This window comes from Salvelinus fontinalis, chromosome 19 (genome assembly GCF_029448725.1).
Source record: "Salvelinus fontinalis isolate EN_2023a chromosome 19, ASM2944872v1, whole genome shotgun sequence".
Classification (NCBI taxonomy): domain Eukaryota; kingdom Metazoa; phylum Chordata; class Actinopteri; order Salmoniformes; family Salmonidae; genus Salvelinus; species Salvelinus fontinalis.
In genome coordinates this window covers 28915209-28932997 of record NC_074683.1, presented here as the reverse complement: position 1 = coordinate 28932997, position 17789 = coordinate 28915209, and the positions used below count along the sequence as shown (strand labels likewise).

At 40.0% G+C, this 17789-nt stretch overlaps 1 protein-coding gene across 8 annotated transcripts in view; it reads left to right on the top strand.

The window, feature by feature from the left end:
- LOC129816575 (low-density lipoprotein receptor-related protein 1B-like) overlaps positions 1–17789 on the top strand; it is a 586954-nt gene that overhangs the window by 509078 nt on the left and 60087 nt on the right. For all 8 annotated transcript variants that reach the window (XR_008753574.1, XM_055871208.1, XM_055871203.1 and 5 more), the window contains exons 57-65: positions 4309–4431; positions 9582–9763; positions 10434–10633; positions 10928–11116; positions 11360–11508; positions 11777–11870; positions 15281–15397; positions 15879–15998; positions 17515–17634. Coding sequence is in view for 7 of the 8 variants with exons in the window: in XM_055871208.1 (XP_055727183.1) it covers positions 4309–4431; positions 9582–9763; positions 10434–10633; positions 10928–11116; positions 11360–11508; positions 11777–11870; positions 15281–15397; positions 15879–15998; positions 17515–17634 (1294 nt within the window). In the remaining variant the exon portion in view is untranslated. The remainder of the gene's footprint in view (positions 1–4308; positions 4432–9581; positions 9764–10433; positions 10634–10927; positions 11117–11359; positions 11509–11776; positions 11871–15280; positions 15398–15878; positions 15999–17514; positions 17635–17789) is intronic.

Sequence of the window (17789 nt, the reverse complement as noted above, 5' to 3'; positions counted from 1 at the left end):
TTTGTGGCTGTGTTAACTAGTGTTGACCAGGGGGAATGATGACAAATACTTTACTCAGTAAAGTCACTCCCATAGAATTCAATGGTCACTCCCACTATGGCCAACTTTGAATGATTGGGTACGATATTATACCAAGAAACACTTACCTTGATAAAGCCCATAACATAAGGAGATTGAAAGTGGCTTTCTTATGGAACCAAGTCACATTCCTCAGTACATAAAAATGCACACAACAATATAATGAGGGAATGGGGACAGAAGAGGAATGAATACCTGGTGCGGTAGTCTCAGGTTCGACTATTCCAAATCATCTTGGCTCTGACACACACAAACACAAGCTTTGCAGGTCCATCAAACTGAAATACCTTTCATCAAATTGAAATACCTTTCACACCCTACCTACCTACCTGTGGATCATGAGCACCTTCAAAAATCAGCAGTACATTAATAACATATTTATTGACACTTTATGTAGTGTCCTGTAATACCTTGTTTGAAGTGAGATGCCTTCGAACATTCATAACAAATCCATAAAGACTCTATATCGCATGTGTCTGCACTTACTTTAAACTTCTTAGGGATAGCCCCCTTTTTTTCAATTTTCGCCTAAAATGACATACCCAAATCTAACTGCCTGTAGCTCAGGACCTGAAGCAAGGATATGCATATTCTTGATACGATTTGAAAGGAAACACTTTGAAGTTTGTGGAAATGTGAAATTAATGTAGTAGAATATAATACATTAGATCTGGTAAAAGATAATACAAAGAAAAAAACATGCATTTACATTGATTTGTACCATCTTTGAATTGCAAGAAAAAGGCCATTATGCATTATTCCAGCCCAGGCGCAATGTAGATTTTGGCCACTAGATGGCAGCAGTGTATGTGCAAAGTTTTAGACTGATCCAATGAACCATTGCATATCTGTTCAAAATGGTGTATCAAGACTGCCCAAATGTGCCTAATTTGTTTATTAATACATTTTCAAGTTCATAATTGTGCACTCTCCTCAACAAAAGCATGGTATTCTTTCACTGTAATAGCTACTGTAAATTGAACAGTGCAGTTAGATTAACAAGAATGTAATCTTTCTGCCCATATCAGATATGTATATGTCCTGGGAATTTGTTTTGTAACTTACAACCTCATGCTAATCACATTAGGCTATGTTAGCTCAATAGTACTGCGGGGGGACACTGATCCCGTAGAGGTTAATTTAATAGTTTTTCTCTGTCTAGTGGCACCACAAGTCGGCATTTGATTTGCGAACTCATCACATGTGCGCCTATTGTGCTACAGAAACAAGAACAGTGCAGGGCATGTGCCCTGAATTAAAAGGAAACTACACTCAAAAATCTAAGTTTCTTTGATTTTTTCAGACCTTAAAAGTTGTTTCCTGGTGTGGTTTAAGCATTGTTGGGAACACAGAAAATCCTTTTTTATTTTGTTTTATAAAAAAAGTTGACAAAATTGGGGGAAAAGCAGGGAAAAAATGGGAAATCCAATACCTGGAAAAAGAAAACCGAGAAAACTGAAGAGGTTGGGCCATCCTAGAAATGTTTTAGAGTAATATAATATGTACAATTTAGCAGAAGCAGATGCTTTTTTTCAAAACGACTTAGTCATGCATGCATACATTTTTGCGTATTGGCGGTACCGGGAATACAACCCACTATCTTGGTGTTGCAATGCTCTACCAAGATGCATGACAAGATTATAAATTATTTGTGAAGCCTCAATTTAATTTGATTTATAAAGCCTTTATTAAGCGGTGCTTATGCCACCCTTAATAAAACAGAGAGTTATGTCATATTCGACATAGTGGGTTATGTCACATTTGACATTTGTGGTTATGTCAAAGAGTTATGCCACATTTATGACCCCTTTATAGAGCATTACATATGATTATAGATGATTTGTGACAGATTTATGTAGTGTTTATGAAGGCTTTATAAGCTAGCTGCACGTCACTTAAAGCGGGACCGATATGTCTATCTTTATCTTCACTATTAATTTCCTTTTTTTTTGTTTCTTTTCACTTTTGTTTATTGTTTATTTCACTTGCTTTGGCAATGTAAACATATGTTTCCCATGCCAATGAAGCCCCTTTGAAGGAGAGAGAGAGTGAATCATCTCTAATGAGTCACACAGGGTCATGAAATGGAACTGCCAGCACTGTGAAACCTTTAATGGTGCAAAACTTAAGATCTGTATAGTGACATGTCTGTAATAACAACGGGCCCACACTCCCGACCCTTAGAAAACACCCTCATGTAGCCCTACTAACACTCTCTGCCTCCAACATGAGTCATTATGTAAATCAGTTACATTTAGTGTCTTCTTTGGACCGAGTACTGACAACTTTTCGTATATCATTGTCTAAGCTATTTGATACATGTACAGTTCTTGTTTGTATTTGTCATTTGCTATCTTTATATATTATTTTGTAAGTGCTCCAGGTTACTTAGATACAGGTATAGCTATTTGGAGAGATACTTCACATCAGAAGCATTTTTAGCTATAAGAGGTCTAGGTAGCCTTGCCTGACCTTGTTATGAAGTTGAGATGAGAGTTGGGACGTTGTCAGAAAAGCCACAGCGGCTTACTTCTTACAGAGAGAGCTCTATATTATATATCCTGTCTATCCATCTACCTTCAGCCAACACATTACATCCCTCTGTCATTCTCCAGCTTGTCAACCTTCCAATTCCAATGTGATTATTCACCCGTCCTCCCTGTGGGGGAGTTGACCTGCCCATGTTGATTGGCAGAGGGAAATAGTCTTACCCAGATCCCTCTGGAGAGCATATTTCAATCACTGTTAGGCCTCATCACTACTGCCATGTTATCGCATGTTCATTATTTGAATCACACACTCTGAGAATGAAGTTTAAGCTGGGGGAATTCTATAGGGGCCTATTGAGAACCATCTCCTCCTCTCCTGACTGTTCTGTTGAGTGGCCTGGCTGGCCTCAGCAGCAATCATTCACTTTAATCACCATGCTAGCTTTAATGGTAGCTAAAGTGGGGGATCTGCATAATATATGCATATTACAGCTGTCTCTACTAAGTGGCCCCGCTGCATTGCTGTCTGGCTAACACTCCACTGACCTCGTGTCAATGTATCACACCATCACATGTTCAATGTAGATCATACCACTAATGATTTTATGTACATCTGAGATTACCTAAACAGTGTACAATATTAAACCTTTTCATCACATGGAATGTATCTGGCCTTATAAAACTACAAATATATTTGAGGCTTACCATCTCCCCCGTTAACATATAGTTAGGCCTACAATAGGCATTATTTGACTTGATGATAGGCCTACATACAATAGGCCTACTTTAGACCTCAGTCTTTTCCCTCTTTTGTATTATACCATGTAAATGATTGAGTCTGTCTGTGTGCAGTTCTTCCTACCAGAGAGCTGCTGGTTGCACTTAAGAGCTGTGCTGCTCTGAGAGAGAAGAAAGAGACCTCTCTGCTCCCACGGAGAGGTCCCTGAGGACTCTTTGGCGCAGGCTGTCTTTGAGGGTGTTGATGATCTGATGAAGATGTCTGGTACAGCCTGTCAAGATTTTCTGACACCTTATCCTGGCACCCGCTGTGCAGCCCAGTAGGGGAGGTGCGATTGTTTAGGGAGACGTTCCTGTCTGACTGACAGGGGGGTCTTCTTAGCATGACAGCAAGAGATGTACCTCGCTCTTATTTCTTTGATAGCTAGGGCTCCTCTTGGTGGGGCTTCAGTTTTCACTGGGTTTAAGAATATAGCTGGAGGCAGTCACTGCAACTCACGGGGGAAATCATCCAAAATCAATATTGTTACTGCATTTCACAGGTGGACACATTAACTAGGCCTAAGTGTGTTTACAGGTCATTATGTGTGTATTACTTGCATTTGTGAAACACCCAGTTTCAGAGTCTCACTGAAGAATATGCCCTCACTTGTAAATGCTCGTACGGTTCTTTACATTACTGAAGCAATGAATGAAAGGTTACCATGATGTACCAATTAATCACAACATTTATTTTAAAAAAAATCTGCTTTTGAATAAGTAATTTAACTAGTGAATGGAGTGTTTCATGTAGCATTTGTCACCATTTACACGGTAGCTTCTGCCTTTATATGCAGGTTTGGGTCATTGGGGCACTCACTATTAATGTCTGACTGATTACTGTTGTTTGTTTCCTGCTGTTTCTCTATGTGTTTTGTGTATGTAATGTTTGAACTGCGGTAATATTTTCCTCTTCTAGGACAATAAATATAAACTAATCTAATAATGTCTATCTTATATCCAGGGCCTGAACAACATCATTCACATAGACTTTGACTACAGGAAGGAGTTTATCTACTGGATAGACTCTTCCAGACCCAGCGGGCGGAAGATCAACAGAATGAGACTCAATGGGAGTGACCTTAAGGTACTGCTGCTAGAGGGGGGTGATTTATATGTAGCATGCACTTAGCTCTTAACAACACAACTGACCAGTGGACTATTTTCGGGAAGAGCAGTAATACGATTATCATATGAAAGACCAGACCAGAGACCAGGATGTAAAGTTTAAATATAAGTACTAAATGCCTGCTTGTTTATTTTTAGGAAAATAGATTTTAGTTCTCAAAAATAATAAAATGTGCAACAATGTTTCACAGTGTGATTCACACAATAAACAATGTTAACAAAATAATATTATAGGCCTAGTTCAATTTCAATACCTTGGGTTAAAAGTATATGGTTCTACAGTATTTCAATGTACTGACCTGTTGCACCCTCTACAACCGCTGTGATTATCATTTCACCCTGCTGATCATCTATGAACATTTGAACATCTTGGAGAACAATCTGGCCTTAATGGCCTGGTACTGTTATAATCGCCACCCGGCAAACCCAGAAGGGGACTGGCCACCCCTAAGAGCCTGGTTCCTCTCTAGGTTTCTTTCTAGGTTCCTGTCTTTCTAAGGACTTTTTCCTAGCCTCCGTGCTTCTACATCTGCATTGCTTGCTGTTTGCGGTTTTAGGCTGGGTTACATCTGCTGATGTAAAAATGGCTTTATAAATACATTTGATTGATTGATTGAATATCTCAAGTAAAATTGGGTGCACCCTTCTATAGTAATAGCAAGTATCACCAGTAAATATCCAGATCAATTCAATATAGAAAACAAAATAACTTTTAAATCCACATTCACAATAGTCCTACACATATGGAGTGATCAGTCCCATCAAACATTGTAGGGCAGTGGGGAAAGTGAACTCAAAGGTCCTCTTGAAGAGTTTAGATGTCTTTCTACATGCAATTAGATGTCGCTCTTTTTGGGTAGGCTCACCATCCAATGAATCAACTGCAACAAAAACCTGACCAAGTAAATGTTCCAAAAGCACATCTCAGTACGAGTGTGCTGATCTGACCATCGATTATCAGTGTTTCTCTTAATATATTTCAAGATTTGAGTCGTTATTTTTGGCTTTTAATGCAGATTTCTGACAATCACGAACAATAGAAAATCTGTCAAAAAAATGTTGCTTCCTCTACAGGGTTTACTCAAGATTGGAAATGATTGAGCTGTCAATCAAAGGTGGGACCTAAGTGATTTGTGCACTTCTGATTGGTTAGGTAATTTCTTGCATAAGTACAATAATATTTAGCTCATTAGTTGACTTGGGTTACAGATGTCCCTGGATGCCCCTGTGATATGGGGCGGCAGGTAGCCTAGTGGTTAGAGCGTTGGGCCAGTAACCGAAAGGTTGCTAGGTCGAATCCCTGAGCTGATAAGGTAAAAAGCTGTCATTTTGCCCCTGAACAAGGCAGTTAACCCATTGTGAATAAGAATGTGTCTTTAACTGACTTGCCAGGTTATATAATAATAATAACATGCTACCTACAGTACCATTTAGAGCTTGCTCCCCATGCCCCATTTCCCTCTCACCATCCTTTCCTGCCCTGCTGGCTTCTCTTATGTAGATGAGGATCATACTGAATGAAGTACACACTGCAGTGTAAATCAACTTAGCTCTTCAGCTGTGTGCCAAATACCTTATAAAGTGCTCAGGAACCCATTTTCCAGAAGTATCTAATGATGAACTTAGCCTTAAGATTATTTTGGTCAACCGGGTCCTGGTCAAAAGTAGTGCACTATAAACGGACTAAGGTGCCATTTTGGATGCATCCTGCAATGGATATAGAGGTTGAAAAGGTAATTGCTCCCAATTGATGATTGTTTCCTTTCATTCTTTATAGGCAGGCATCATAATGGACTTGTATCATTTACAGAGGCATTAAACAGTGTGGCAGCACTGTAATCAATGCCTATTAACGAGACAACGATTAGCTCTCTGGCTGAACGCAACAGGTCTGTATAATCATGGAGGTCCATTCGGGTCATGGGATTGGAGCCCAGAACACACAGACGCCACGGGGTCACCTGCTGGACACCCTGTCGCACCCCATCCCCCCGTCCTCTCATCTCATTAGAATTGTATTTTGAGAGCAGGAGGTTCATTCAGCTAAATTACACCCAGGTTGCATCTCAAATGGCAACCTATTCCCTATGCAGTGCATTACTTTTGACTAGAGCTCTGATTCTGAACCAGTCACCCACAGTCCCTGTTTGAGCCTCCACCACACTCTTAGAAAATGTAATTTTTTAACACATCATATGTATAGTTAGGGATGACATATGTTGTGTTACTTCTAACAGTCACAGTGTTGTTGTTTTATTACACATTGTGTTTTATTCCACTTAAATCCACTTTAAAAAATTATATAAATGACTGGGGAAGACATTTAGAAAAAAGTAGCCATTTAAAATGTATATTTATCGCTCCATATACAAAATCTTACATGAAACAAATTCTGTACATGCAAAATATTAATCTTTAAATATTTCTAACATGTTAGTGCCTGGTAGATACACAGTCCAGGGAAACCTACTCAGACAATTGTGTACCTGAGATACAGGAGAACAGACTATTGTTGGATATGGTAGCCATTTATTCCTTGTTAGAGACAAAAATATCCAGATCTTGTTTACCATATACAGATGAGGTTTAACATATACAGTTAAACTGATACAGAACTTCCAGTCACGGGTAGTTAAAAATAACAAACTAAGACACACCTCCAAAATACTTTCCCAATGTGCCTTGCCTTTTTGAGTGAATTGTAGAGTTACCACCCATGACTGTACTGTATTTGTTGGTGACAGAGACATGATTGTTGAATTTGTTTATTTTCAGTCATGTAGCTATCACCAAGTGAGTTCCTACACAAATGCTATCATTAATATGACTCTTTAAGACAATACATTACAGACAGGCCTTTTTTTTGGGGACTAGTTTAGCCTTACACAGTGGTCTGAAACTCATGGTTTACAGGCCCATCAGGCCTGCAAGTAAAGTTGCAAAATTCCAGTAACTTAACAAAAATTCCCTAAAATCCTGGTTGAAGGACTCCAGATTTCCTGCTTATTCCCACCTGTTTCCAGGAAGTTCCCAACTGGGATATTTTTCAAGCTACCAGAGTTTTGCAAGCCTACCTGCAAGTCACATTATGCTGGTTTGCAAAGTGAGGTGCAATTCCTATTGGAATCCAGCCAGTGCTAGGATCTCTAAAAGTTACAATTTTTATTCAGCCGCAACCTGCATTCAGAATGACTGCCAGAGTTAGGTAAATTGTGAGGAGACTACCTAAGCCCCATTTAAACTGGAACAACCATTTCACTAATGTCTGCTAAATGCAAAAACACAGATGTTAAAAACTATTTATTTTTTTAAATCAACCTGCTGGATGCTGGGAAATATGATAGTGATGTGCATGGTTTTGCCTAACTAGCCTAACTTCTTAAAATTTGTCAGGGCTAAAATGTTGCTGTGTTCGCGCTGCATTAGCATCAAATGGTCACCTCATTCGGATAAAGAGTAAATGTACATTGTTTCGTATACCTGCTGCTGACTGGGGCTCACCCCAAGCTGTCATTTGTCACTTTTCAGAGAGTAAGGGCCAGTGTGTTGACTTTGGATCCGCAATGCATTTGGTCAATAATCTAACACAGCTTTCAACACATTAATTTCAGGAATTGACCAAAAATGTGTTGAGAAGTGTACACGAATGTGTTAAAAATAGTGCAGCCTGCCACCCTGCCACGGCTCAGCCACAGCTAAAGGATTTGAGATAGATCTGTCGTTTTAGCATGGAGGTTAATTATGAGAACAGTGAATAAAGCAGACCATAGTTTAAGCCCTAGAATATGACTTCTTTAAAGCATAAGACATGGAATGGGCAAAGCTAGGGGATTTGTGCTTATTTACTTCAGGGTAGAGGCAAGTTAATCCCAGTGAAATGAACTGCATATGTTTCTTCTCTTTTGCGGCGAGGAAAATAATGGTGGATATTTTGCATGTACCATATTTAGACTTCCTGAAATGGATGAGTGTTTTTCTACATGCATTACAATGTGTTTTCTATGGCATTGCTTGACAATGTAATTTAGACAATGATGTTATAAGTAGCCCCCTGGGTTATAGGTAATGTTCTAACTAACCCTAAACTACAATAACATTATACTGTTGCGCTGACAGAACATTACAGTGAATAATGAGTACAGTGTTTTTTTGTTAATCATAGTTCTAATCTGCCTCCCCAATAACAGCCCTTAGCAAGCCTCCAGTATGTGCGCCTCTGGGTGTTTACTCTGTGCAAACATAAGGCATGTTAATGATGAAACAGGATGATAAAGCATAATTGAAGTTAATCAGAAGCAGAAGAGGTGATTTCTAGTCTGAGTACAGCTCAGAGACCAGGGGAGCGCCTCCAGTGAGGTCTGTATAAGAGAGTAGCCAGCCCACCTAAATGAAAGACACAGAGCATCATTATGTTGACTCCGTTGTTTGAAATACTTCACAGCTTTTATTTGGATTGTGATTATAGTTCTATGCTCATTGTCTATAGTCAGCAGGGTTTGGGGGACCTTACATGTTGACAAGACTCAAATCCACATGAAGAAATATTTCAAATCAATGCAACAAAAAGAGAAGCTAGCAGAAGACCACAGGCTCTACCTAAAGTGTTGTGTATCAACCACTCCCCCCTCTGTCTTTTTACTGCCTCCGGAGCAAGTTTCCTAACGGAAAACACTCCTCAATCTGTGACATTTTGGAGACTGTTTGAAGCTCCAGTTTAGTCTAAATGACTGCTTAGGGGACAGCCCAGTCGATTTGGCAAGGCTATATATCTCTTGCAAATGAGGATAGAGAAGGCCTCAAAGCGCATGATGTCCCTTAATGGCAGATTGCATGGGTGTTGTTGGGTCTGAAATAGTGTTTCAAGGCATCGGTTTCATGTGCCAACTGGCACTATTATTGTTTATACCTAACAACTGGTTTGCTAATTCAAAAGCTGCCTAAACTGAGAGACAATGATTGAAAGTTCCTGTATAATTCCACCACCATTAAGGATAAGGTTTTTCAAAAGAAAATTGCAACACTCTTTCATATTCATATGATGAATGTTTTGGTTGTTGTTGTTGTCATTGTCTCTGCTAGTTGTTTATCTTCCTCTCTCTTTCTCACCAGATAGTCCATCGGACTGCGGTCCCCAGTGCACTGGCCCTGGATTGGATAGGGAAAAACCTGTACTGGTGTGACATCGAGAGGAAGAGCCTGGAGGTGTCTAAAGCTAACGGCCTGTACCCCTCTGTCCTGGTCAGCACTGGTATCAGGAACCCTACTGACCTGGCCCTGGATCCACAGTCAGGGTACTGTATCAGACACATTGACCTCTAACCCTAACCCCACTGGCCTGGCCCTGGATCCACAGTCAGGGCACTGTATCAGACACATTGACCTCTAACCCTAACCCCACTGACCTGGCCCTGGATCCACAGTCAGGGCACTGTATCAGACACATTGACCTCTAACCCGAACCCCACTGACCTGGCCCTGGATCCACAGTCAGGGTACTGTATCAGACAATTGGGACCTCTAACCCTAACCCCACTGACAACTTAAACAAACACTCAAGCACGACTACACACTAAGCTGGACTGTCCGACTTTCAGCTAACAGGAGGCTTGTCATTAAGGTCTGTTCATGTTAGGGGTCAATCTAGAAGAAAGGTTATTTATGTGTCAAATCACCAATTGGTGACCCCTCCCTTACGGAATTACTTGTTAAACATTGTTAAAAAAAATTAATATTCATTAATGACTGTAAGTCACTCTGTAAAAGAGTGACTGCTAAATTACTAAAATGTAAATGTACAATGTGATGATATACTGAGCAGTCTACTTTTACACCTGAGGGTTTTTATAGCACTGAACACAAATGTTGTTTTTTCATTGTCATTTTCCTAATGTTAACCTAACATTTTAATGATGTTTTGTAAGAGACACCTTGTAAGTCCTCTCCACATTCCTCCATGTGTAGGTATGCATTCTGGGTGGACTGCTGTGAATCCCCTCACATCAGTCGTGTGGGTATGGATGGTCGAGGGCGTGCTGTTATCATCGACAAAGAGATCTACAGCCCCACTGCCCTCACTATAGATTACACCAACAAGAGGCTGTACTGGGCTGATGACAACCACATTCTGTTCGCCAACATAGACGGCTCACAGAGACACAAAGGTAAGGAAGAATATAATATTGGACTTTGTCCACTATAAGAATATGTGATTAATCAGGGTTTCTACCCAGGTCTCCTGCTCACCACAAGACCATTTCAGCTGAGCCAAAGCCTAGGCATTAGATTGGGAGCTAACGCAAGTCTTGAGGTCTGAGGCTAGGTTACTCTTCACACAAGTGTGATTGCTAAGCCACCTCCATTACACGTGTATGGTGTTTTTTGGTGAGACAGATGTGCCCTCACTTTTCTCATCAACTAATGATGGGTCTACTGTTTTGTACTGTGTCTCTCTCCAGTGTCCTATGATCACATCCAGGGGGTGATGGGTCTGACACTGTTTGAGGACTTTGTCTACTGGACAGATGGGAAATCCAAGTCACTCCGACGAGCACATAAAACTACTGGGGCCCAAGGAATTGAGCTGCTCAACTCCTGGCAAGCCATCAAATCTGTCAAGGTTTACCATTCACTACGCCAACCTGAAGGTAGAGTAACCCACCAAGCACAGTAGTCCCCTCACTTACCCACCTGCCAAGCCAAAGGCATGGTCATATACTGTATGGTTACATAGGTTATTACTATTATATAGTTTATGATATTATTATATAGGATGCGATTATATAGGGTATGGTATTAAGAATGTGGCTAATGTTCTATTTAATTATGCTGTACTTTCGGTTTTGTTCTCCCCCACCCTCTCTTTCTCTCTCCCCCCTCTCTCTGTGCAGTGCCCAAGCACCAGTGTCAGGTGGCCAATGGAGGATGTAGCCACTTGTGTCTCCTTTCTCCTGGCGGGGAACACAAGTGTGCTTGTCCAACTAATTTCTACCTTGCTGCTGACAACAAGACCTGCCTCTCCAACTGCACTGCAAGTCAGGTCAGTGCCTATCCCTTCTCAGACTCCTCAGCACTTGTAGATATGGTAACTCTTTTTGCACAGTCTGTTATTCTATTCTGTTTTCCCTCAAGGCAGATCTGTTGTTTCATTCCCTTTCTCCGTGTTTATCACACTGTCTCTTCTCTCCTGCCATGCTTCTGCAGCTTAAGTCCCATGAAAATAGTAGTGTTGCTTGTTTTGCTTTGTTTGAACAACAGTTTTTTGTGATAAGTTAGAATTCTGTCTAGTTAATTAGTGTGTTCTGTAGTTCCGCTGTGGGACCGACGAGTGTATTCCTTTCTGGTGGAAGTGTGACACTGTGGATGACTGTGGCGATGGATCAGATGAGCCTGCTGACTGTCGTGAGTACCATGTTTTTTCATTTCATACCAACTATGCATTACTGGACTTCCTGACTTCCTTGTAGCTCAGTGTTAAATTAAAATATCGCTTCCATCATATTTAAACCAATGTGACACCAATGTCGATAAAACTTAGCAAATCAACCTAATTGTAGGTAGAAGACACTCTCCCCGCCTCTTGTCAGGAGATGTCCGGCTGTTACTGAGAACCACGTATCGGATTTTTTAAAAGGTTGTTAGAATTAGGAAAGAAAGATAATTACTTGCCTCAACCTAGCTCAACATTTAGGCATCGGATAAGAACGAGATTACAGCGTCCATAAAGTGACCTTTAGACTTGCCACCTTTTGGACTGAATAATTTTTGATGAAATGTATAATTTGTCGTTCTCAGTTGCCCATTTCTGTACATTAAGAACCAACAATGTGCTTTCGTTTTGTAGCATTTCTGACAATGCTAACATATTATTTAGCCAAAGCTCAGAGTTCTAAAACCGGGACCAACAACTCTGTTGCTAACAGCTGTAGCTCGCTAACACCAGTCGGATGAGAAGCTAGCTACAAGCGAAGGAAGTTAGCTAGCTATTTTCCAATAGAAGGTTTTTCATATGGCTGAAGTCATCTGTGTAAACTAAATCAGAGCACAACCAAAATAAGCTAGCAAACGTCCTTGGCCACTATCATAGCCAGTTAGCTAGCCAACTAGCCAGTAGTTACAGCCATAGCACAGTCTAGTTAGATTGTATAGATGGTGCACCAACAACAACTCAATGTTGACAATATATCTTAGTTAGGTAAATTCTTCCATAAAATAGAGCTAGCTAAGTAAAGTTCATAGTCAACACCAAACTTTGCTAACTTATAATTCATGCAATGGGCATTGCTCATCTAGTTACTCCAGCATTATACAGTCAAACTGGCTGGATGAGCTATGTCATCATTTCATCAATCAAAACCAGCCTCTTACAACACAAACTGTAGCTATACATTTTCTTGCAAAGAAACAGTTAGCTGTGTTGAATCTAAACCCGGCCAATGCACATACAAGTAACACATCTGCTGTGCAATGCACTGAGTGTACACGCTGGCTAGCTAGTTAGCTAGATCAACACATGAGTCCGACATGTTGCTGTTCGTGCATCCGGTAAATAACGATTGTTTTCAAGTGCAACTTTAGTAACAATGGTTTTGGGAAACAGCTCTGAGATTTAATGATGCGCCTACGAAGGATCTAATGATAAACTTAGCCTTAAGATGCTTTTGGGAAACCTGGATAGGGCTGTCGCGGTAAACGTATGACCGCCACACCAGTAGTCGCGAGTCATGACCTCAGTCAAATTCCCTTTGACTGTTGGTCATGGTAATCCCTTCCAAAACTGTGAAAATGAATGGAGCTGATGGGTAGCCTACCAAACTTGCTAACGGAATCCTAAGCAGCCTGCATACACATTGTTCGAAGTACAATAGACCAACATGGCTACTTTAGTACTTTAAAGCTGTGTGCTGGAAAACCTTGGTAGAGCATGGGTGGAGTAGTCGTTGTGATGCTCATGTGAATTTACTTTATTTTTTGGCTTCAGACCAATGTCTACTTCTCACTTAAAACATATTTTTTTGTTTTTAATATCTATAACTCAACCTTTGAAAATATATTTTTTATTACATTTGACTTACTTTATTGCTGTGATCTTTTACTGTGATCTCTCAAAGTAGGATTACAGGAGAATTGCTGTATATTTTGAAATGTGGAATATGTATTAAACGCTTGCTAACATTTGCTACTTAGTTACACATGTTTTATTTGAGGGATATTTTCAGAAATGCAAGAACTGCTCTTTTACATTAACCTGTTAGGGGGGCAGCCCGACACCGGTACACTTATGACAACATCCAGCTCAAAGTGCAGGGCGCGAAATCTATTTTTTTTTTAAATATTTAACTTTCACACATTAACAAGTCCAAGACACCAGATGAAAGGTGCACATCTTGTGAATCAAGCCAACATGTCCGATTTTTAAAATGTTTTACAGGGAAGACAAAATATGTAAATCTATTAGCTAACCACGTTAGCAAAAGACACAACTTTTCACAACTCCATCAGTTTCTTACTCCATCAGGTGCTATCACAAATTCGACCAAATAAAGATATAAATAGCCACTAACCAAGAAACAAATTCATCAGATGACAGTCTGATAACATATTTATTGTATAGCATATGTTTTGTTCGAAAAATGTGCATATTTCATGTATAAACCATAGTTTACATTTCAGCTACAATCCGAAATTGCACCTAAAGCAGACATAATATTTACAGACACCAACGTCAAATAGCTAATTACTCATCATAAAACATTTCTGAAAAATACATAGTCTGCAGCAATTGAAAGACAGGCATCTTGTGATTCCAAACAATATTTCCGATTTATTAAATGTTTTACAGCGCAAACAAAATGTATCGCTATATTAGCGTAGCTACAATAGACAGAAATAATTGGGCGCCCACGGCCAGTTCACATGCACGACAGATATATGAAATAACATCATAAAATGGGTCTTACTTTTGCTGATCTTTCATCAGAATGTTGAAGAACGTGTCCTCTGTCCAGATGAGTCGTTGTTTCGATTCAGAATGGCAAATTTCCCTCTTCAATTAGCATTGGCACTAGCCGAGTGGCATAAATTTCTCCAACGTAAACACAGTCAGAGGACGGAACACGGCAAAACTCCCGAATAAAGTTTCAATAATCTGATTAAACTATATTGAAAAAACATACATTACGATGATATGGTCACATGTATCAAAAAAAAATCGAGCCGGAGACGTTAGCCGTTCGTTACCAAAGCAAAACAGAAGTCCATCCCACTTCCTCCAGAGTACCGGAAGTGGAGGGTCACGCCAAAGAAATTGTTTTTTTTCTACCACAGAACAAGATGAGCAGAAAAATGTATTCTCTGACATCCTCTTTACACCAATAGGAAGGCGTATAGAGTGTCAGCCGACCCCTAAGTGTTAAGACCATGTATAGGCATCAGATTGAAAAGAGCATCGATTTCTGACATTTTACTTCCTGGTCAGGAAAAGTGCTGCAGAAGGACTTCAGTTTCACTCAGAGAAATAATTCCAACTCTTTTAGAAACTAGAAAGTGTTTTCTATCCAAAAAGAATAATAATATTCATATTGTACGAGCAAGATTTGAGTAGGAGGCCGTTTGAAATGGGCACGATTTCACTGGCTACTCAAAACTTTGCCTTGCAGCCATAAGAAGTTTAAAGTCGTTTAGTATTTTTTTTTTATTACAAATGTGTAGCTTATCACCATACGTGAGCATACATAATGTTCAGTGTACAAGTACTGTAATTAGCTGGTTTGCATTCCCTGAGATAACGTTGCTGATACATTTTCATGCAGCTGAATTCAAATGTCAGCCTGGGCGGTTCCAGTGTGGCACTGGCCTCTGTGCTCTTCCTCCCTTCATCTGTGATGGAGAGAACGACTGTGGAGACAACTCAGATGAGGCCAACTGTGGTAAGGAGGAAGACTGGGGATGTTACTATAGAAATTGAATGCCTATGCATTCCCATGCAAGTAGATGGGTGAAGTCAAATTGCTGTGGTCTGAGGAGTCTGTAATCTGTTGAAATCTGGCCACGATAGCATATCGATTAAAGAAGAAGACTGTGGTTGTTACTGTCCTTCACATTGAACCTGTTGATGAGAACATAAGACAGTAGCCAGCAGCTTCATACCTTTCTTACTGCTTGATAACTTTTAATACTTTTTGTTGCAATTTAAGTATTGATTTCTATCACAATAAAAAGCTCATACGGGAATGTGCTTTCATTTCAAAGCATTGTAAAACATGTTATTAGCTTGTTTTTGGCTTAGCCAACATTACTTTCACTTTATCTTAAGGTGCCCTTTTGTCCTACATTTTCTTTGATGGATGCTTTTCACCTTAAATGGATGCTCCATCGGTTCTACCTCTTCTCCTCCATTTTGTCTTTCAGAGACGTACATCTGTCTGTCAGGGCAGTTCAAATGCACCCGGAAACAGAAGTGTATCCCTCTAAACCTCCGCTGTAACGGACAGGACGACTGTGGAGACGGAGAGGATGAGACAGAATGTCGTAAGAAGAAGAATCTTCTGTATTAGTACCTGACGGATTGTTTAAGGAATCTTTAGGATTACTTTTTAACTTAGGCTAGACTTTTTCTCTAAGATTATTTTCTGTTTTATAGCATTTTCCCCCAAGGAAGACTGAGATGGAACTTATTATGTGAAGGTTTAACGGTGGTATCTGACAAGTTGAGACAAGGTCCTTACCAGTGAATTTATAGTAAAACTCAGACAGCCTACCCTTAGGTGCTGCCTTAAATAATATTGAGTCAGATAGTGATTAGGTATTCCAAAGGAATGCTTGATTAGCGCTTTCCCTGTGTGAGAGGATTAGCTATCATTGAATTAGAAAGTGAAAGAGAGAACAGAATAGTGAGAGGTATTTCTCTTCTGTTATGGTAACTCTAGCTATCAGCAGTAGCATTATACGTCAGACAAATATCTGTGGGTTGCTACATTTGTTTTGCCTGCCTGTGATTTCAAGATGGAGTGAGTCACTATGGAGTGAGAGTCAGTATAAAAGCCTTGATTAAGGAGAGAGGCGTTCTCCCCTTGAATTAGACCGTATATTTAAATGTGTAAATGTAAAATATATTTTCAGGAGTACTGTGCCAATAAAAAGATAATGTTACAGATGTGGGATCTTAATTTGAGCCAGTTTGCTAGAGAAGGAAAATAATCCTGCAGTAACAGGAAATGTGGATTGTAATTGATGGCCATTTATTTAGGGGTTGATACATTTTTCGTAAGGGAAAATCAAGTCTGAAATGTCAAAGTGGAAATAACAAACTTCAGAAGCCATTTTAAACCTCAAATACACTACAAGTTTTAAATGTCCTGCATTGCAGAAAAGTTATCCTGCAACATGGTGATCAAATTAAGATCCTACATCTGTAGCTGCAACTGTGATAATGGAAGGTAAATAACGGAACAGAAGACAACTGCTGCTGCTTTTGGTATGCAGTGATAATATACCACAGTTGGTATAATATCTTACTTCGATTGTCTAGCCTGCATGTACAGTATATCGGTTTAACTGTTTATTGTGTTACCCTGTTTGCAAATCAGTTATTTCTGAGCCAGAGGGTGATAAAAAATAATAATAATAATAATGTAACTATAATTATTATGATTGCATCTGTAAAGTATAGTAATACATGTTATTACCGCAGCATGTTTTCTCTTTGTTCCTGCCTCTGTAAATTATAGGTATTTTACACAGCTGGCCTGTTTATCCATGTGATCAAGGCTGTTCTCCTGTTAACAATCTGTCAATAATAGTGTTGTTTGCTCATCTCTCACTCCTTATGCCACTCTCTCCCTCTCTCTTGGTCTCGCTTTCTCTCACTCCTTATGCCACTCTCTCCCTCTCTCTTGGTCTCGCTCTCTCTCTCTCTGCCTCCCTCTCCCCTCCATCGATCCCTCCCTCTCTCTTTCTCAATCTCTCTCTCCCTTCCTCTCTCCTTCCCTCCCTTCCTCTCTCCCTCCTTGGACTGGTGTAAACCCGGACCCCCTCCTCTCCACAGCGGAGAGTACATGTTCCCCGGAACAGTTCCAGTGCAAGGCCTCCATGCACTGCATCTCCAAGCTGTGGGTGTGTGATGAGGACCCGGACTGCACAGACGGGTCAGATGAAGCTAATTGTGGTGAGTGGGGGAGCGCTTAAATCATAATCCAAATAAGTCCTCTAGTTTTATTGAGCCTTGGTTGAAATTGTGATTAGGAAATTAATACATTTTACACATGGGCACATTCTCATCTTCTCTGTACTGATTGAGTTGAAGCAGCCATAGAGAATGCC